Source organism: Typopeltis vanoorti, chromosome 19 (assembly GCF_054136105.1).
Source record: "Typopeltis vanoorti isolate ZY-2024b chromosome 19, IOZ_Tvanoo_1.0, whole genome shotgun sequence".
In the NCBI taxonomy this organism is placed as follows: Eukaryota; Metazoa; Arthropoda; class Arachnida; order Uropygi; family Thelyphonidae; genus Typopeltis; species Typopeltis vanoorti.
Window position 1 is genome coordinate 91,673,270 of NC_143567.1, and position 23,400 is coordinate 91,696,669.

The 23,400-nt window shown below is 35.9% G+C and overlaps 1 protein-coding gene across 4 annotated transcripts in view; it reads left to right on the forward strand.

Annotated features, from left to right (window-relative positions):
• LOC150096338 (cell division cycle and apoptosis regulator protein 1-like) overlaps nt 1-8,278 on the forward strand; it is a 557,664-nt gene extending 549,386 nt beyond the window's left edge. For all 4 annotated transcript variants that reach the window (XM_090408838.1, XM_090408841.1, XM_090408840.1 and 1 more), the window contains one exon: nt 5,405-8,278. In XM_090408838.1, the coding sequence (XP_090264964.1) occupies nt 5,405-5,757 (353 nt within the window). In that variant the 3' untranslated portion in view covers nt 5,758-8,278. The remainder of the gene's footprint in view (nt 1-5,404) is intronic.
• Nucleotides 8,279-23,400: the final 15,122 nt, after the last annotated feature.

Sequence of the window (23,400 nt, forward strand, 5' to 3'; positions counted from 1 at the left end):
TTGGTGTTTGTTCGTGGTGAGGATGAAATATTTTTAATATGTAAATTTATTTATTAATAAATTCGTTACTGATTAGGAAAAAAAAGTTTTTTTTTTTTTTTTTTTTTTGTGTGTGTGCATATGCAGCATCCCCACTTAAAATTTTTACCAGCCGCCACTGCTATACGCATAAATTATCTAAGGAAATTAAGAAATTTAATATAAAGGACTAATAATTTGTACCACCATATAAAGCAAGAAAGGAATGAACAGAGGTTAAGAGTACTTCTGTTCTGCCACTGTCCAGCCAGATACATGATACTATTAGGAACCCATAGGAACTGAGTATACATATGTCATTAACACGGTTTTAAAAAACATAGCTGAAGGGCAAAGTTGTATGTATTTCGGTTTTGGCTTGAATGTGCAAAATTTGTGAACTGATATCAAATTTCATTTTATAGAATACCTCGTGAGCCCTCCTTCTTCACCAAAGTGAACTTATGCTGTCAGTGGTTCACTTCAGAGTATTTATTTGAGTATTTGGTGCTGGTGTTTTCATCATGGTGTAGAATTGTGAGCATTATAACTCTTCTTTGTAAACAACATTAGAAGTTTCATCATCCTCGACAGAAATAATTAAATTCTAAGGACTGCTAACTCGAGAACATGCTCCATATAACTGACCATGTCCAAAATATTCACCTCTTAAATCTAAACCTGTATATCTAAGGGTGTGTCCTTGAGCTTTATTAATCATCATTGCAAAACAAATTCTCATTGTAAATTGTAACCGTTTGAATGCAAATGGATAGGCTGAAGGAATGGGGGGTATCCAAATATGAAGACAATTTCTCCGATACCAGGACCTGTAAATATCACAGCTTCTATCATATTCGATTTCAATGATTTTATTTGAAGCCAAGTTCCATTGCAAATATTTGGCAGATGCAGATTTCAGAGCATCAATTTAATTTTATGACCAGGCAATCCATGTGGATTGGGCAAATTTAAAAATTCCATGGGAAAATGAACTGCATCATCTGCATCCACAGGAGTATCTACTGATTTGTAAACACTAACAGATCCATTAATCCTATTAAGAACCAACTCATTCATTATTGACACGCCATGATTTCGAGGTGCAAGGATAGCTCTCTCCCTGAACCAGAAGGTGGCTTTTTTGTTATGTTTTCAGTAGATAGGTAGACCCTGCACAACAGTTTGGACAATTTTCCCAATATTTAGGTGTGTTAATATAATTTTTCTGTCTCTTTGCTGTACTTCACCAATTTTTAACAATTTTGAGGAGAAGGAATGTGCATTAGAGTCTCCATGTAGGTGAACATACATATTGGTTTTAAGAGAAAACTTCTCTATACCATGCCATAGCGATGACATCTTAATGCAGACATTCACTTTATCTGCCCTGGTTCTGCAGCATACGATGGGAAGTGTTTGTCGAAAATCTCTGGCAAATAAAAAGTTATTCCAGCCATTCTTCGATCATCTGATCTGATATCCCTCAGTGTTCTATCGACATCTTCAACAAATGTTTTATGAGACATTCTACGTTCATCCCAAACAATCAAAGAAACCTTTTGTAATAATTTCGACAAATTACTTTGTTTTGATATATTGCACATAGGTGTATCATTAGTTACATTTATTTTGTGGTACTTTTAGAGTAGAATGAGTAGTTCAACCACCTTATAATAGAGTAGCTGCTATACCTGAGGATGTCTCAGCCAGTGATTTCATCCTGGCTTCAAATTTAGTAAAAATGTTTTCACAGTACTACCTGGAGCATCCAAGAAAAACAGTTTCCATGGTTGATTTTCACAGCTTGTTGAACACATTGTGAAAAACTTCAGCTTGATCTGAAGTCAGTGGTTGTTTGTGCTGACTTAATAAATCCTGAACCTCATTGAATTTGTATGAGGTTTCCCAGATTAAATCTGTATATAGAGGCAAAGGATTGTTCGATATCAGAAAACTGAAATCTTTCAACACTTTTGTCACTTATTGACTTAACAATTCAATCAAGTTTCAGTAATGCCCATTGTATATTGCTTAATAAAATTGAGCCTAAGAATGAGTAAAATGTTCTTAGTGCAAGATATCATCTGAAAAATGATTTTTGTAAGGTGACCATAGCAATAGAGGTTCAGCCATGTTGCAGTGAACATGACTGACAAGATCTATTAAACGAGATTCATTAATTTCCTCTGGAAGGAAGGATGATGACAATGAATCTAGGAGACAGAAACAAGAGCCTCTGAATAATCTGGAAAGCTGAATGTAATTTAATTTATGACATTTCTCTGTAATGACTTCTGTGAAGCACAATCACTCATAAGACATTCATCATATCTTACTGATGCAATAGAAATTATTCCATCGGCAAGACAGTCGGACCAGTGAGAATCAACTTCTATCAAATTCAAAGCCTTACATGTACCCTGGTATGTCGGATGTACCACACTATTTATTGTTCTTAGTTGCTGAATGATTTTAGTCCTTATAAACACGACCTAGAGCATCACTCTTCACACTAGAATAACCGTCTATGTTGGCACCCTATCTTCTTCGTTGAAATTTATTTTGATGCCAGGTGTAGTATGTAGGTACCATGTTAAGATCAGTATTTGGGCAAAATTATCTTTGATGCATAGCTTAAAAAAGGCTGTTAATGTTGTGTCCCTTGGTGGCTCCACTATGCTGAGTGCATTAATTTCTGTGAAATACGAGGGTGGTCTGAAAAGTTCAAGGCCTAACAATGAAAAAACGAATTTATAATTTCAAAATTATTTTTATTTTCAACATAATCTCCCTTAAGAGTAATACATTTATTCCAGCAATGCTCCAGTGCTATTATCCTGTCCCTGTAATGGTTCTCTGTAAGATCTGCAAAATAACGCTCTACAGCAGCAATCACCTCTTGATTCGAAGAAAAACGATGACCAGCGTGGAAGAATTTTAGTTTTGGGATGAGATAGAAGTCAAAGGGAGCCAAATCTGGGGTATAGAGTGGATGTTCCAAAAATTCATAGTTCAGATCCCTTAATTTTCTCATTGCCAAAACACTTTTGTGAGTGCATTGTCCTGATGAAAGATGATTTTTTTCTTCTGCAAACCGGGTCTTTTCTCATAATTTTTTTTCGTCTAGTCTGGTTAAAAGATCGGAATAATATTCCCTGGTTATTGTTTTACCCTTTTCAAGATAATTAATAAACAAAATGCCTTTGGCATCTAAAAACACTGATGCCATGACCTTTCCTGTTGATGGAACCAACTTTGTCTTCTTTGGCACTGAACAACTGGTTTCTGTCCACTGTTTTGACTGCTGTTTGGATTCTGGTGTATAATGGTGAATCCAAGTCTCATCCATAGTAATAAATCGATGCACAAAATCAGTGTTATTCTTGAAATGCCTATAGTCTCAGCAATTTCACGTACTTTGACTCGCCGGTCATCCAATACAATATCGTACACTTGATCAATGATTTCTTGTGTTATTACACTTTTTGGACGTCCTTCATGTGGATCATCTTCAAGGCTGGTACGGCCTTGTTTAAACTCGGCATCCCATTTCTTAATTGTCGAAAATGATGGAGAAGAGTGCCCATGAACTTTGAATGAATTTCTTTTGGCGTTAAGCATTCTTTTACAAAGAATTTTATAACTGCTTGATACTCAATTTTATCCATTTCAAGGGATACAGACAATGCTTTTGCTTCAGACAGCTGTATAAAACAAACTACTTGATAGAATGACTTGCAATTTCACATGGATGCTTATAACAGATCTACCAACTTAGAAAAAAAAAATCTTGCTGATAGTATTGCCATCTATGCAAGAGGGCGAGAACTTTTCAGACCCCCTCGTATACTGTTTGACCATTTTTGAGATGAACTGTGAGATGAACTACAGTTGGATGGTGCTCATAAATATCAAAAGATAAAATCTGCCAAACGGCTTCAGAGGTACTGATGTATCATCCAGTATGGTATAGATCTACTTCGCTATGTTCATTTACAAACAAAACGTAGCTCAGTCTGAGCCCTTGTTATTATTATTATTATTATTATTTCGGGCGACTCCAGGAGTCTTTAGACTCATCGAGGGAGGCCCTAAACATCATGTCCACACAACTATGCTATTACATTCTCACAGTATCTATCATACCCTGCCTTGAACTCGTTCACCGTCATAGCACCCACAACAGACTCTGGCAGCTTATTCCACTCATTTACCACTCTAAAAGTAAAGAACCCAGCTCTAACACCCCTGCTAACCACACTCTTGCCCAGCTTCCATAGGTGTCCCCTAGTTTTCCCACCACCAGTCCTGATCTCAAAAATATCGTCTGAATTAATCCTATAGAATCCCTTTAGCAATTTGAATGTCTCAATCATATCTCCCCTTTTCCGCCTATCAACTAGTTTCTGCAACCCACAAATCTTCAACCTGTTCTCATATGGTTCATTCCATAGACCTGTGATCATCTTAGTCACTCGCCTCTGGATCCTCTCCACCTCCTCCCCATCAAGAAGGAACCGAGGTGACCAAATCTGGGCACAGTAGTCGAGATGAGGTCTTATCAAGGCTCGGTACAGAGGTACAATAACTTGCTTGTCTCTGCTCGTCAAGGTATTTTTCAACAACCAAGTGAGTTGATGAGCTGATTTAGCAACTTTTGCAATGTGCCCCCTAAACTTCATCTCCCTATCCACCAACACTCCCAAGTCCCTGGCCTCATCAATCTCTTGGAGTACAGTTCCACCAATGTGGTATACTGCTGCTAATCTTTTCACCCCAAAATGCATAACCTTACATTTTGTCACATTAAATTGACATCCATTCTCCTTAGCCCAGAACTCCGATCTATCTAAGTCATCCTGCAAGACTTTGACATCTTCTGCATTCACTATTGTCGTACCCAACTTTGCATCATCAGCGAACAAATGAATTGTTCCACTTAGATCCTTCCCTATATCGTTAATGAACAGATTAAACAGCAGTGGTCCAAGAACAGAACCCTGCAGCACACCACTAGTCACAGGCCGTCTTTTGGACTCTACTCCTGAATAAACTACTCTTTGATATCTCTCCATCAACCAACCACCTATCCATCTCACCAACCCTATTGTTGATATACTTGCATACATATTTACAAATATTTGTAAAATCATTGAAAGAGGCTAAATGAGATTAAATTTTTTAATCAGATGACAGCACAGTATACTTTGTTTTGGTTAAATTTTTATTTAAAAATGTGTTCTGAGATTTCTTTATATCAAAGTTGAATTATATTTTTCTTTAATAAAACTAAAGAAATAATTTATAGAGAACTCATTACTGTTAATATCAGCATTGCATTTTCAAAAGATATAGCTCATTTTCTTATTTTGTTTTTCAACAGAAGAAGTGCACGAGGCTGCAGCAGTTAGCGAGAGGAATGCAGAGCGGATAACTGATGAATTAGAAGAACAACGAAAAAAGACAAGGTGTGTAGAAGATGAATTAAAGAAAATTCAAGCTCAAGCAGACAGATATTTTAGAGTATTGATGTCATCTCGTGACCATTTACAAACTGTGGTTTCTTCAGTAGACAGTGCTTTAAAAAATAAATCTCGTTCCTCTTCCAATTTAAAGAGTTTAGACTCTATAACTACCAGTAGTAAACGAGATTCGTTAATTTCCTCTGGAAGGAAGGATGATGACAATGAATCTAGGAGACTGAAACAAGAGCCTCTGAATGATATGGAAAGCTGAATGTAATTTAATTTATGATATTTCTTTGTAATGACTTCTGTAAAGCACAACCACTCATAAGTCATTCATCATAAATGTGACATTCATTTGTAACATAGCTTCTCTTAGAACAACATGTACACAGAACTTTTTCGCTGTGGTTAAGAGTACATTCCTAAGAAGAGTGATAATTGCATGGCTTGTCTTCGCTTTCACTAAGCCAGACTACCACGTGAACCATATACTGAAGCCAAATAATAGATTAGGATTTGCAAAATTATAACAGCAACTTTTATGAACTGTTTCTTCAGGTAGTGAAGAAATTATATATATTAAAAAAGTAATTCATTGTTATTCATATTTCATAAATTTTAAATTGTTAATAAAGTGCTCAGTGATCATACAGTATGATATCATCACATATTCAGACTCCTGCACAAATAGAAGAACTCTTTCAAGATGGAATCCACATAAGCTTTTAATTTAGAAAAGTATTATATTCAGTTTATATTAATAAATAAATTCAAACTCTTGCATTTATACTTGAGAATCAAAGAGAAAATTTAATTATACCAAAATCTAAATTTTTTGCTACTATCAGAATTCATTTAAAAATATTCTTAATGTGTAGCACTAGAACATAAGTTGAATGCACAGTGATGAAATGTAATGTATTATTGACAATATAGTATTTAAGTGATATTCAACTTATTTGTAAAGATAAAAAAAAAAATCAAAGCTAATAGCCAGTCATTTTTATATAGTCCTCTCTCTTTCTTCTCTGGTACTCAATATTTGCATCTTTAATTTTCTATTTATTTATCTGTTTTATTTTATTCGTTTTATTATTTTTTTTTAAAGAAGTCTTTGAGCTTATTAGGCCATTTTTTTTAGATTATCAGTTCAAGACTCTTAAAAAAATTCTGTCAATGTTTAAAAATTTTCCCAAATTTTTTTTCATTAATTGAAATTAATAAATTTTGTCAAATGTAAACCAATTTTTTTCTTTCTGATAACTCTGCTCTTGGAGTTTGTTCTAATATGCCTTGTTTAACACAGAAAAATGCACTCAGTTTTAAGCAAAAAGATTGCAAATGAGACTGATAAATTATATGGGTAAGTTTAGCATTATTGTGAATATAAAAGTAAATTCTATTGAAGTAGTAGTAAAGAGAATGGTAAACTATAATCAGATTTCCATTTTTTTGCATTTTTTTTTTTAATGAAAGCAGCATTTTTTTTTAAATGAAAGAAAATGTAAATTTTTTCATTTAAGAAAATAATAACTAAAAGAGTCAGCAACAAAATAACATTTTATAAAGGATATATACAGACCATTTTATAAGAAGTTATCTTAGATAAAGCTGATAGTTGGTTATGCTTTTTTTTGTGTGTGTGTGTGTGTTGCGGGCATGATGTGAGACTTTCTCAAATTTTAAAGCATAGCAACTTTTAAGAAGGAAATGTAAACAGATAAGTTTTGTTTAGCATGCAAACCTAGGCAATACTATAAAAGGTAATAAATCTCTAGCTTAATAGCACAGTGAATTTCTTCTTTGAATTTGATGTTTCAGACTGTCTAAATTTCTAGCCAAGGGTGATAAACATAATAAAATAACCATGTGAACATTGCTGTATAATACTGAAAAAAAAAAAAAAAGTAAGAAAGAAAAATAATTGTGGAAAATGAAGATGCCTTTTGGTAATTTGTATAATAAAAAAATATCAAAGATTATGGTATACTATTTTATTATAAGGTGTCATTTAAAGTACAAAACAAACAGATCATTCAACAGTTTCAGATATCAGTAGAATTGCAAATATATTCAAAACAAAGTAATTAAAAAATTTATATATTATTTTGTTTTTTTTAATAGTCTAATCACAACAATAAAAACATGAAGTAATAGTAAATTACTTGATATTTGCAGCTCGAAGAGTCAGAATTTTTTCTATGAAATTTTGAATATCACCATTGCACTAAAGGTCTGGTTTTGATTGAAACTCACTTCATTTAAAACATCAGTATATATATATATATCACATACAAAATAATTGACACATAGCCATAACTACAGTCAACTCTCATTATTCCAAACTTATATGAGATTTTTTCTATAGGGAAATTTCCTTAAGTATAACATTGATACCAATGGGACTCTTTGGTAGTTTGTAATAGTGATTAAATTCACTTTAATGGTGTTTGCTATGTGAAAATTGTTGTATGCATTTTTGATAGACTTGTAAAACTCTTGAAAATATGGGCATATAAAAATGCACTTAATTTTAAGAGTGGAGTAAAAAGAACTGTTTAAAATATGATATGTAGGACTAGAGCTGAATATTTTGTCATCTGAGGCAAAGATAGCCTCAGGTGGCAAAATATATGAGGCACACCATCTTTAGGAAAGTCTGCACCTTTAAAATTCACACCATGAGGCATTGCCTCTTTATATCTTACCTATTGTGCCTTTCCTGGTGACATGTGATATCTCATGTGAGTTTTGTAGTATTGGTTAATAAATTGATTATTTATACATGCTATAGTGTTTATCACATGTTTTATGCTTGTTAACTAAAGTATAATGAAAACATTCTACTAATATACAGCACCCATTTGCAATATGCTATTACAAACCTATTCATTTTGAAAATTTGACTGAAAATATACTAACAGTCTTTTGCAGTTAGATCATGTTCTGTCTAATAGTATGCACCGTTTCATGGTGGAAAGATTCTCAAATTTTGCATTTGATGTTGGGATAGTGTGGAGCTCCAAATTTTTTTTTTTTTTTTTTCCCCTACTTCCTTCCTGTGTACTGGTTGGTAACTTTCTTTAATGGACTACAAGTCTGATTCAGAGGTCTGTTAATAATAATTTGTTACACTTCTCTTTCTCATTTGATAATGCTTGAACTACACAAATGATTGAAACTACAACCTTCATCTCCATGCTATTCTTTGGGTGGGGTGGGGGGAGGAGCTAATAAATTTGTTGACTTCGTTGCCGATAAAATTTAATCCTCATTTTATTTTCTGTATACATATGGAAAGATGGGAGAGATAATTTGTCATGGTTTACAGTAATTACATTATAATTACATTTTTTCATATTAATAAAGAAAAGATGTAATCACTCATTAAGTAATTTAAGTTATTTCAGAAAACTTTGAAACATACTTCATACAGAAGGTGCTCACTCTGAACCCTCTTCCTCCTCCCTACACCTTTCCTCAATTTAGCACAGACAGGGGCCAAAGAAACAGCCTGTTATAGTGCCAGGTATGCTATAGTAAATTCAGGGAGGGAGAGAATTAAGGATTAAATAAATATAAATAAATTAGTTGGAATTCATTGTGAAGCACCAGCAGGGCCATTGTAAATTGTCCACTACTAAAGCAATGCCTAGGAGTGGCAGAATTGTATCTCAACTATAAAAATGCTATTTTTTGTTTTCAATTTTCCATATTTTCTTGAATTTAGAGGTTGCAAAATAGTACTTTGCCTAGGAAGCAGCATATACCCTAATAATCCGAAGTACCATTCAGTTGTAAAACAGTAGCCACATGTTGTATTAAAGCCAAATCATTGCCATCCTATCTATCTATCTCAAAAGAAAAGATAATGTATTTTGTATAACTTTTAAAATTCTGCTGTTTTTTTTTGTTTTTTTTTGTTAAAGGTTAAAGTATATGATATATGATATAAATCTTTAAAAAAAATAGTTTTCCTTATGAAATTAAAAATGTAGGCAGGCTTCTTTCATTCAAGATGGCATCTGATCACATATAAGATTCAAAATATAAGGTTAGACATTGGCTATTGGGAAGATGGAGATAAGAATAAATGTTTTAGTGTTAAATATATATGTTTTAAATACACTAAAACATTTATTCTTATCCCCATCTTCCCAATTGCCAATGTCTTGCCTTATATTTTGAATCTTATATCTGGTCAGATGCCATCCAATTGGAAGAAAACTGCCCCTTGAGCATACATAAGTTGGTTATAGTTTATTTAAACTAGTATCCTCTGTGATTTTTAAATAAACTATAACCAACTTTTGTATGCTCAAGGGATAGTATAAACTAGTATCCTATGTGATTTTTAAATAAACTATAACCAACTTTTGTATGCTCAAGGGATAGTACTTAACATCTCTCTCAATACAAGAAATTCAATAACAACGATAAAATGTGACTACATTTTGTCGTTGTTATGGACTCTTGTATTGAGTGAGATGTTAAGTACTATTAAACCCTGATGGCTGCTGTTAATGTATAAAATTACTAATAGTAAATTACCATTTATTGTCTTGAGATATCTTCACAAATATAATGCACAGCAATCTACGTACTTGAGAAGACAGTAGCTTAGTTCTGAAGATATAACATAATATACAATTAGAGATAATATACAAGCAGCCAAAACCAGTTGGTCAACTGAACAACAGATTTTCACACTATCATGATACAATCCACCAATATAATTGTGGACGAAATCCTTTCTGAATAGCTTTGGTTAGTGGATAGGGAATTATATAAGGTTACCATAATCCAAGCTCTGCTAGCCTACCATGATTCCAGACTACATTTCATAAATGTTTCTAAAATAATTGCCTATTTGATTTATATCCATCTAACATTAACTTCTTACCAAATCACTATACAGTGATTTCTCAATTATCCAATCATGTTGAGAAACTGCTTTGAAAAAGTGGTCAGTAATCTGAGGGTTTAGTTCAGAGAATGTACAAGCACATGGTGCTGTTCCAGGAATCAATGACATGATAACCTTTTCAAGGGCAGATTAACTAAAGATTTGGATATTTGAAGAACAGATAAGTGAGATTCACTGTACTTTTATTGCATGCCATTTTTTACATTCTTATACTTTTATTTCTTAAATGTTACACTCCACTTCCTCAACTATATTTCCAACTGCTTCAGTCATTCTGAAGAAGAAAATTAAGATCATGTGAACAATTTAGTACAATATCTATTTTCATATAACCATTGGAAAGAGAAATTGTACTCATTTAATTTAAAGCTAATTTATTAATAATTATATTAAATAATGTGCATCACTGATTTGGCAATCTGATAATTACCAAAGAAATTCATTGTCTAGTCTTTTAAATTTATTTCTGCTAGTATACACATCAAGATTTCTTTATTGGCCAGGTTAGCTAACTGGATAAGTGTATTGACTTTTAAATCAACAGGCTGAGTTTGAACATGGTGGCATGAATGTTTATGAAAGCATTTAGATGGGAGATGGGATTTGTTGCCTGTTGTGAGACCACCACCCTGCTTATTAGGCTTGAAGTGTACTGTGTTTGGTATGTAGTAGCTGGAATCCTGCTGTGCTACAGGATTCCAGCCTTATATATGCTAGTGATATCTTCATGCTGGTTCAGGATACAAGTCATCACTTTAAATTTAAGTAGGGTAAAAATGAATAATACATAGATAAGAAGAATATTGTAAGAAAGTTTTAAAAAGAATTAAAGTTGAGTAGATTTTAATGATGAACTGTAGACTCAACTATATAAATATTATCCATAAAAAAAGGAAAAAAAAAAAGAAACAATTTGAAAATAAGAACCAAACCCCACAGTCAGTGGTAACTCTGAAAAAAACATTGATTGATTCAGCTAGAAAGACGAGTGGTAAAGTTGTCTGCAAGGATATAAAAATAAGGACACCATGGTGGACACAAAAAAGTTAAAGAAGCAGTCCTGGAAAAGAAGAAAGCATACTGAAAGTTCGTTTTTTAAGTTGGCAGATGCCTTAAAAAAAAAAAATGTAAGAGAGCTAAGCTATGTATAAAACTAACTAAACAAAAGTCACGAAAAAACTTAGGTAAGAACAGAAGAAAAATATCAGGAAGGTAGCCAAATGTTCCAGAGACTATTGAAAAAGCTTAGAAATGGAAGAAAGGGTACTGTAGTAGGAATCAAAGATAAAGATGACATGAAAACTGAAGATAAGTATATATTCTAGATGTCTGGAGTAATTACTTTGAAAACTGTTAAAAGACCTGTTAAATGAAGCAAGCAGGACAGAACACTCTCTCTCTCTAACTGTTAAACTTAGGTGTTGACAGTTATTCATGACTTATTTTTTGATGTTGTTAATACCATTAAAAATAAGTCATGAACAGGACAGAAGTGTAGTAGAAAATACTGAAGAGGACAAATTGGAGTACATGCTAATACTTGAGGTGAAAAAAACTATTAAAACCTTAAATGTGGAAAGGCAGCTGGAGAAGATTATTATTATTATTTCGTGACACCTCCAAGGAGTCCAAAAGACTCATCGATAGAAGGCATCTACTCAACAACTCTCAGTCCCCACCACTTAATCCACCAACTGCACCGAACCATCATTGCCATATCATCTACACCAATGCCATCTCCTGCCCACCACCACCACCACTAGTGTTTGTTTGTTTTTTTCTGTAAATTGCATATGTTCTGAAGGCTGATTTGTCTGTATGTTGGATGAAAAACCTGAGTTTCCAGGAGGGAAAAACCCTGCTACCTTCCTATGAGATCAGCTAACTCACCTTCAATTGAAAAATTCCTATATAAAGATTCCTCTTCGTCATGACGAGAACCAAACTTAAGCCTTTTCTAATCGAAGGGTGCAACATACCATCATTCTTCCAATTGTGCTACTGAGGTTTTCATAGAGATATTCGACCAAAAATACTCAAATATGGAGGTGTAAAAGTTTTGCAGTAGCTACACTGCATAATTCAGAAGATCAAATTCAAGATAACTGGAGTAGATTTCTGATAGTTCCCATCTATAAAAAGGGAAATAAAGCTATATGTTGGAATTTCCAAATAATTTCTCTACTAATTATTCTAGGTAAGAGGTATGCAAGCATTCTGAGAAAAATGGTGGAAGAGAAACTTGGAGAACAAGCTGGGTTTAGTTCACAGGTTGCCAAGATTAGATTTTCACTTTATAACAAATAGTTGAGAAATCATGGGATGATCTGTATTTAAGTTTTAGAGATCTGGACAAAGTGCATTGAGAAAAGATTTTCCAAATACTACAGTTATATAGGATAAGTAGAACATTATACAGAGCAATACAAATCTCACCAAAATTATTTGCTACAGCCCTTGAATATGCTATGAGAAAATTGAACTGAGAGAAAAGATACCTTAATATTGATAGAGAATACTTAAGCAATCTATGATTTGCTGACTAGAGCATGTGCTTATTGAATTAAATGAAGTCTGGAGATAGGGCTACAAATAAATATCGATAAATCAAAAATAATGTATAATGTAAATACTCTAAAAAAAACAATTGAAATAAATCAATTTCTATCAAATCAGCCAGCCAGGTGGTTAGCATATCTGCTCTCCAGCCAGAGGGCTGCAGGTTCGAATCCCTTTGACTAAAAAACACCTGAAGAAACTGAAAAGTATGTGATAAGCGATTTAATAGAGGGTTAAAAGGTTAAGCGAGTTAATAGAGTAGAAGTGAAATGGATGAACAGTGAAATCAAGCAAGCTGTGAAAAGAAAAGGCTATAGAGGAGGTACAAGACAGTGATAATCAGATTCGTGAAGATTATTTGATTGTGGAGGAATTGCATCCACAAAGTGTGGAAGATGATAGTACATGCACAGATCTTGAATCTGTCTGGTGGGAAGTTAAAAATTAACCAGCTAGTATATCTGATAGGATGCTGTTATAGGTCAGGAAATGTAGAGACAGCACTACATTTTTGTGGCCTTAATTTCAAGTCAAACCACTGTTTCTAGGATTTAGAGTCCTGAATTTAAGTATGCCTGGTTGAAAGTGACAAGCATGGTTAATTCAAGGGAATTTTTCTGCTACATGGCAAGCAAGAGAAAGAATAATTATAGCCGGTTGACACTGGTGGATAGTCATGGCAGCAGAGTGACAGTTGCAAAGGATATAGTGGAATTATTGAACCAGCACTTTATCATTCTGTATTATACTGATGTAAATGATGTGCAATATATATAGAAGGGATGCAAATATTAGGAGAATTGGTGGTGAAAGAATTAGAGGTGCATCAGGTGTTGATTGGGTTAGACGTGAATAAGGCTGTGGGAATGGATGACATCACCATGTATTCTTAAAGAATGTGCACAAAAGTTAGCTATACCCTTGACCTAGTTGTTTAATGAAAGTCTTGCAGCAGGTAGAGCTCCTAAGTAGTGGAAAGAAGGCAAAATAGTATCACTCCACAAGCATGGTTCTAAGAAGTTTCCAATTATAGACCAGTCAGTATAACTGCAGTGGTAGTGAAGGTGTTGGTGAGATATGTTAGGAACAGAATACAGGATTGGGTTGATGGACATTGCATTCTTTATGATGGGCAGCATGGATTTGTAAAGGGTAAGTCTTGTTTTAGCAATTTACTTGCATTTTATGATAAGGTGTTGGCCTGGTTGGCAGAGTGGTTAGCATATCTGCTCTCCAGCCAAGAGGCTGTGGATTTGAATCCTGCTGTGGGGGCATAGATTTTTGTGATAGTCCTACTAACTCTGTGTGGAAAGGACCCTACCACTTCTCCTAGCAGAGGCTTCACTCCCAAAACCTGGTGTGGTACGGGATGGCATCTACAGATGTCAAATGTGAATTTTTTTTTTTACGATGAGGTAATCAGTATGTTAGATAAGGGAGAATTGTATAAAGTGATATTCTTAACTTTGCAAAACCATTTGATACATTACCACATGATAAGTTGGTTTACAAGCTGCAAAGGATGGGAGTAGATAGTATATTGGTTAGATGGATTAGAGATTGGCAATGAATGATACCAGCAAGTTGTGTGATGGAGCAGAGTCTCAAAAAAGGAGGATAACCAGTGGTGTGCCCCAGGGTTCTGGTCTTGGGCCCACACTATTTAACTTGTTTGTAAATTATATATCATGTGGACTGACTGGGGATCTTCAGTTTGCTGATGATGCAAAGTTGGAAAGAATTAGAAGTAGTGTTGCTGATGTTAATTCCCTTCAGGAAATTTGAATAGACTTTTGATTTTGACAAAGGAGTGGGGTTTTAATAATAATGAGTGCAATAAATTGCAATTTGGAGTGCAGAAATATAAGTATTTGTACTATATTGATGGTGCTGTACTGCAGGTGGATGAGATTCAAGATTTAGGAGTGATGTCGATTGACAGTAGACTGAAGTTTAGGGGGATGTTGCAAAGACTGCACATTGTAGTGCCACTATGATAAGAAGTGTTCTAAGATGTAGGAATAAGGAAGTGGTTGTGTCACTGGATAAAGCATGGGTCAGACCACACTTGGACTATTGTGCCTCAGATTTGGTCACCTAGTTTTCAATGTGATGTGGAAACACTGGAGAGGGTCCAGAGACAAGTGACTAAGACAATATCAGGACTGCTGGCTCTGGAGAGAGGTTGAAATGTGGATTGCAGACTTTGGTGGATGGTAGGAAAAGAGGTTGTATGATAGAGACATTTATGTTAGTGAGAGGATTATCAGATTAATCCAGAGGGGGGGGGGATTATGAAAAGAGCAGCAGGTAAGAGGGGAAGAACCAGAAACCATCTGGAAGTTATGTAAGAATTATTATTATTATTATTATTATTTCGGACTCATCGAGGGCCTCCCTCGATGAGTCTAAGGACTCCAGGAGTCCTTAGACTCATCGAGGGAGGCCCTAAACATCATGTCCACACAACTATGCGATTACATTCTCACAGTATCTATCATACCTTGCCTTGAACTCGTTAACCGTCATAGCACCCACAACAGACTCTGGCAGCTTATTCCACTCATTTACCACTCTAAAAGTAAAGAACCCAGCTCTAACACCCCTGCTAACCACACTCTTGCCCAGCTTCCATAGGTGTCCCCTAGTTCTCCCACTACCAGTCCTGATCTCAAAAATATCCTCTGAATTAATCCTATAGAATCCCTTTAGCAATTTGAATGTCTCAATCATATCTCCCCTTTTCTGCCTATCAACTAGTTTCTGCAACCCACAAATCTTCAACCTGTTCTCATATGGTTCATTCCATAGACCTGTTATCATCTTAGTCACTCGCCTCTGGATCCTCTCCACCTCCTCTCCATCAAGAAGGAACCGAGGTGACCAAATCTGGGCACAGTAGTCGAGATGAGGTCTTATCAAGGCTTGGTACAGAGGTACAATAACTTGCTTGTCTCTGCTCGTCAAGGTATTTTTCAACAACCAAGTGAGTTGATGAGCTGATTTAGCTACTTTTGCAATGTGCTCCCTAAACTTCATCTCCCTATCCACCAACACTCCCAAGTCCCTGGCCTCATCAATCTCTTGGAGTACAGTTCCACCAATGTGGTATACTGCTGCTAATCTTTTCACCCCAAAATGCATAACCTTACATTTTGTCACATTAAATTGACATCCATTCTCCTTAGCCCAGAACTCCAATCTATCTAAGTCATCCTGCAAGACTTTGACATCTTCTGCATTCACTATTGCCCTACCCAACTTTGCATCATCAGCGAACAAATGAATTGTTCCACTTAGATCCTTCCCTATATCGTTAATGAACAGATTAAATAGCAGTGGTTCAAGAACAGAACCCTGCGGCACACCACTAGTCACAGGCCGTCTTTTGGACTCTACTCCTGAATAAACTATTCTTTGATATCTCTCTCCATCAAAACCAACCACCTATCCATCTCACCAACCCTATATCCATTCCCATATGTTGTAGTTTACGGATTAGTTTAGTATTCCATGTGGTATCCTGTCAAACGCCTTTGCCAGGTCCAGCAGTATCACTGTAAACCCATTTCCCTTATCCAGTTCAGCCGACACCTTGTTATAAAACTTGAGCAAGTTACTGAAGCATGATCTACCCTTCACAAAGCCATGCTGTCCCCTGTACAGTATTTCATTTTCATCAATCCATTCCTGTATTTTTCCCTTGACTACTTTCTCCAAGACCTTGACAACGACTCCTGATATGCTGATCGGTCAGTAATTTGCAACCGTAGTCTTGGATCCTCCTTTATGCAGTGAAACTATTTTCCCCTCTTTCCACACCTTCGGGACTAAACCAGACCTGAGACTCAGATTAAACAACATGGTCAAGAGCACTGATAATTCCTTAGCCGCTTCATGCAAGACCCATGCCGGTATACCATCCAATCCCACAGATGTGTTCACATTAAGGTTCTGTAATAGACTAGTCACCTCCACTTCATTCATCACTATTCCCGTATAAACTAATGGTTCCTTCATTTTTTCAATGTCACCACCTGGATGATATGCCTTTGCAAAGTGCGCACTCAGTAACTCCACTATATCGACTGATTCAGTGACCTCCTTACCATCGTCATTCCTTAAAATCATTTTGCCGTGTACAGTTTTTTCCTTGCTTGCAGCATATTGAAAGAACTGTTTGGGATTCTCTTTTGCTTGCAAAGCTAGTTTCCTTTCATAATCCGCTTTTGCTTTTTTTACCACACTCGTTACCTTTCTGGCCTGCACTTTATACCGTTTGTGTGCCTGCAGGTCACCCCTTTCTTTAAATTCCCTCCACAGTTGTTTCTTTTTTTGCAGCTCAAGCTTAATGGTGTTATTCATCCATTTAACCCCTACTTGTTTTACTATTCGGACCCTAGGTATACAATCAGCCATAACCTCCTGTAAATGCTCCTTGACCACTTCCCATGCTCTATCAACGTCCAGCCCTTGCAGTTGTACATGCCATGGCACTGATCCAAGCAATCTCCTAAGCTTGTCATACTTGCCAGCACGGTAATTCCACATATACCCTGTCTTAATCGAAAATTCCACACCTTTAGCCACCTCCCAGGTCAAGACCTTATGATCACTCTCACCAATAGGTGGCAACATGGTCATATTCATTACAGTCAAATTCTCAGATGCTATTACCAGGTCAAGCACTCTCACACCCCTAGTATTTTCAATTACATGCTGTCTCAGATAGTTATCCCTTAATAATTGAATAAAATCCTTTTCCTTCCTCACATGTGTCCTCTCCTCCTTCCAATCAATGTTACCATAGTTGAAATCCCCCATAATAATTACCCTCCTTCCACTCATTTCATCAATTTCCCTATGCATACTATCTCCACCATCTATTCCATCACCTGGTCTATAGCAGCACCCAACTGTATATTTTATTCTGCCAGTCTCAATCTCACACCAAATAGCCTCATGTAGTGAAGAGTAGATTTTTACATGGAGAATTGTCAGTGAATGGAATGCATTACCAGAATATTTTGTTAATGCAAGGAGTGTTAAGGATTTTAAGATTCGGTATGATAAATGTTGTCAGCTGAATGACCCTCTCACGATGAGTCTACTAACTCCATGGAGGGGTAATAATAATAATATGGAACCCATAAAACTTCAGTCAGGCTTATTTGCTCTAATTACACTGTGCACTTGCCACAGAACTTGACTTTCTTCTTCACACATTTTTAGCCAATGGCTACAATCCTATCCTGATTTGTGCTCACGCAATAGACTCATACTTCACCGTGCAGGCATTCAAAACTGAAATCCTATGGAATAGGTTGGTTAATCCTTATTCTAGGAATATGTTATGTCTATATATATGTGTGTGTTCTCACGGGGCCAGTTTGCCTGTTTTGAGAGATGAAAAACCCATGTTTCCAGGAGAAAACCCTCCACCTCTGTATGAGACCTGCTAACTTACCATTTAATGGAAAACATCTGATAAAGGTTCCTCACATCATAGATGGGACTTGAATCCAGGTCGTTCTAACCAAAGGGCTTGTCTAAACCAACTGAGCTACAGAGGCTCGATGGCTACAATTAAAAATAGAATTTTAAAAAAATCCAAAACTCACTTATGTGATTCTCACTTACGAAAGGTTGTAAGCCTATGGTACATTAGTTCCATAAGTGAGTTTTGGATTTTTTAAATTCTATTTTTATTAATTTTCATAATTTTTTGTATTTATTTATATTTGACATAGTCCAGAAACCCTGTTCTAGAGACCAAGCATGGAACTTTTTAAGCCGCCTAAAATAAATAAAAATAAAACCTGCTTCTCTTCTCCAAACATACAGAACCAAAGCACTATTATTCCTATTCCTTATATCTGAAAAAAGTTAGCTAAAATACTATATAAATATGACCTCCACACACCCCATTTAAACCACACTTCTCACCAAAGGACTGAGATTCTCTCCTCTATCACATCCAGGAGTGTATGAAATGCCCTGTGACTGCCAACATGTTACTACGTTGTCACTTGTCTGTTTGTAGTAACATGGTCACAACATGTTACTACAAAAAGACTAAGATCTATTAACATCCACCTTCATAAACACAAGAAATACATTTGCTACTATCGTTATGACAAGCCAGTAGTGGCAGACCACACTTTGGCTACCCTTCACACAGGATTATTTCTTACAAGTTAGAGAGACTTATTTTTAGAGTTAGCAACAGCAATGAAACTCTTCCTTAACCACAACAAGTATGGCTGCAATAATATGCATAAAATTTTGGAGAAAGTCATTTTTTAAAATCAACTCTAACCCAACAAAGAGTGAAAACTTCTTCAAAATTAAGTGGATATTGAATACCACATTATCAATATCCACTTAATTTTGAATAATTTTACTTTGCCGAAGTGAAGCCTGTTGGCTCTTATTTCAGTAAAAGTGAAAACTTCTATTCATACAATGTTAGAGAGTGCTGCCAAGTCAGAACTTCAGTTCTTTTGTCTGAATGATAAAAAAAAAAAGTTATTTTGTCCATTACAATTTGAATTGTTTCCAGGCTCATTGCTGCTTGTATATATATATCATGACAAGTAGGTTGTGCTCTGAGGATGCTGGTTAGAAATCCATTGAAGCATTAGCTAGTTAATAAATCTCATTTGTCATTTTTTGGTATTGTGTGATACTGTTAAAGCATTATGAATAACTTTCAAGACCTAAGCTAAGTTAATAAATCTTACTGTTTTTTTTTGTTATTGTGCAATACTGTTCAAGTATTATGAATAACTTCAAAGATCTAGGCCTATCTACAGAAAAATGCTAAGTGCACAGAAGCAATTAAAAATCATTAAGTGATAAATGATAAGTCTGAAGGACTAAAGTTCTAGAAAGGATGGTCTCTATTGGGTGCTGTTAGTAGGCTTGGTTGTTGGATGAAATGTCTAAGAATTAGTTTTCCATATCTTGAGGAGTTTCTCACATGCATATTTATTGATTAGTTGGTTTTATTAAGATCTGCTGTAAATTCAAAAATAAGAAAAAGAAAAAAAAATTCATGTTGGTACTCACTACAGTGTGGGGAATGCCAGTAGTGTCTGGCACCTGTGTGCAAAACTTTAGTTGGCGCCCCTATACCCAGTAGTGTCCGGTGCCTGTGTGCAAAACTTTAGTTGGGGCCCCTATACCCCCCTCCAATAAAAAAATCGCTTTAAAAAAAGTTTTTTTAAAGTATTTCCTCCTCTTTGGTGCCTTTACTATGCTCGCGCCTGTGTGCGGCGCACACATTGCACATATGGCCGGCGCACCCCTGCTACAGTGAAACATAGCAGCTGTTTTTTTTTATTTTTTTATTTTCATTTAATTATGTGCAAGGTGTTTCAAGACATTGTATTCTAGACCTGAATGATCACAATTATGTGTGGATATATTTTTATTATGTTCTCAATGAATGCTTGCAGATTTTCTGGTTCAACAGATCCACATGTTCAAGGGAATTTGTATATGTTACTGGCAAAGTGTGCAAAGCAGGCATTCTATAGAATGCGTGGCGTTTTTAGGCAAAGTATGAAACGTTTGTTAACGTTTGTTTTCTTTTTATTTTTTTACATACTTTCCCTAGGCATTGTATAGAATACCTAGGCATTATATAGAATGACAAATGTTGTTTTGGCAAAGTATGAAAAAGGCTTTTATTGAAAAGAATTACAAAATTACAGATAAAGGCTTTTATTGAAAAAAGGTAACAATTACAAAATTACAGATTATGAACAATTACAAATTACAAAAAATAGAAAAAGACCAGTGCTGAACTACTTGTTGCTGCAAGGTAGACTGGAATGGCATTTTGAATTGCACTTAATTGCCTTTTTCATACAAAAGCACTTCAAATTTCGACACTTGGTCTTGCAATTACACCTCACGAATCCCTGCCGCTACCCGTGGACTGAGCGGAAGCGGCTGACCAGAGAGCTATTTCATGGTCAGGCGCGTCTCCAACTCTCACTAAGCCCTTGTGACATAAAGTGAATTGTGTTGGTTTAAAATTCCTTCAGCAGTTCCAAGTCGGTAAAAACCATCGTCTGTCACACTCATAACAACTGCCAACAGATTGCGCGAGTCTCCCCTTCCCTTGTCGACGTTTGGGATAGGAACTCGCACAGTGACCCCCAAAGCTGCAGGAGGAAATTTTTTGTCAGAATCTATTTTCATTTTTGTGGCCTGTATTTCCAGATTCAATTTAGATCGAATTTTACCTTCGACAGCATTCTCAATATTGAAGCAAAGAGTACACAAAATATTAACATCATCACCTTCTATTTTCTCACTTCCATCATCTTTACTCTCATGTCCACAGGTGGCATGAACGTTTCAGTGACAGTTTCTGCAAGTATGGGCACCACTGGTTACCTACAAACAAACGCAGCAGGTAGCAGAACTGGAAGCCTCTTCAGTAGGCATGTATTCATCACCACTTTCCTTTCTACCATTGTTGACTACAGTCTCATCTGTGTTTTGTGCAATAGACTCTTTCTCTTGGATAGGGTGATCTGTTTCTTCTTGTATTGTTTGGATGTTTTCCGTCATTTTTTCCAGTTGCTCCTCAGTCTGTATGTCTTGTTAAACATCTTGGAGTAAGGAAGACGTTGTGAGACCCACTTTAGCTTTGCAGCCAAAGAGAGCTTCATATGGTGTTCTCTTAATCCCAGAATGAAATGCTCTGTTCTTCATAAGTTGCACAAAACGTAGTCCCTCACTCCATCGGTCAGTTTTTTCATCTTGCATCCACGTACACAGCATATTTTCAATGTCCTGATTAGCTCTTTCGACACTTCCTTGGTTTTGTGAGTGGTGAGGCTTGCCATGAACGATCTTCAAATTCGGCCAGTACTCCTTTAGGCTTCTCACCACATTATTAGCAAATTCTTTACCATTGTCGGATTGTAGAATCGATGGTGCTCCAAGACGTAAATATGTCCACGAGGTTATCTGCCACTTCTTCCACTGTCTTTGATGTCAGAGCCTTGAGAACCACAAACTTAGTGAGATGATCTTGGTATACCATTATAAACTTGTATTCCCTGTCAGGATGTGACTGAAAATCGATGAGATCAACCTGACAATGGGAATTGAACTCGGAAAAAATCATAGGCTTCACTACAACACCCTTTTTAACACTTTTTTGTTTTTTCTGACATGGCTCACAAAGGTGAATTCAATGTCATGACGAGTAATGCTCTTGTACTTGTGTGAGATTTCTTTCAACATTCTGTCACGTCCTCCAATTCCATGAAAAGATGGCATGAAAATTCCGTCTTGGAATTTTCATGCCATCTTTGTTGTTGATATTTGGGTGGTTTATCAGGATTTTGCAGGCTATATTAAACTAAAGTTTTTATTCAAACATGGTAGCTGTCTCCATAATTTTCAAAAATGCTTTCAACATCTATCTCTAATCCAGAGTATTTTAGTAATAAGGTGTGACACCTTTCAGCTACTTGTATATGGAAATATTATTTCTGCATTACTTTAATCTTGATATCGCTTCTGAGTCTGGCTTCCACTGATGTGCTTTTGCACAGAAGTGGTGGTCACACTGAGGATGTGAGCAGCTCTGCTCTGGGTTTTGCCTGTCTGAGTGGGGCCACCACTAAGTTCATGGCTCTGTTTGGTGGTGTGTGGGGGGGGGGAGTGAGCTTGACATTGGGCGAGCCACTGCTGAAGGATCCTCTCATGTAGGAGGGTGGGCCTGTCACGTTCAGCTGCTGAGTAAAATTATCCTTCAGGTTGCTCGCACTTGCTGAGTTTAGAGTGATCTGGGGGATTGACTGAGTTTTTGGAGACTTCCCTTCACTTATATATAGTGAAACTGGTCTGGGTAGTGATCTTTCCAATAATGCATAGCATTATATCTTTAAGGATATGTGCTTTGCATTATGGGATACTAAGGCAAGTGATGTGAAGTCATTAGTCTCTGTATATGAGTTGCCCAGTCATTAAGTTAATTCACATGCCAACTTTGCTTACACTTGGATAAAAGATTAAACCAAGAATATAATTTTGTGGCATCTTGTGGAAAAGAATTGGAGGTGTAGGTCAATCCAAGAAGGAATATCTTATCATGATTGTGTAGCATGGTATTATTGAAAGTTATGGGAAGGGATGTGAGGTATTTCCAGCAAGAGATCAGACAAACTGAGTTTTGGTGGCATCTACAAGGTTGTCCTTACTCTCATCGAAACATAGGTAGGAGACATTGATTTTTATGGCACAAAGATCATACTCTGTCAGGATACAGGTTGCAGCAGTAAACATGGTAAACAGTTAGTAGGACAATCGCAAAGATTAATGCCCTTGGTAGGATTCAACCACACAGCCTCTTGCCTGGAAAGTGGATATGCTAACCACACAGCCAACCAGGCCATT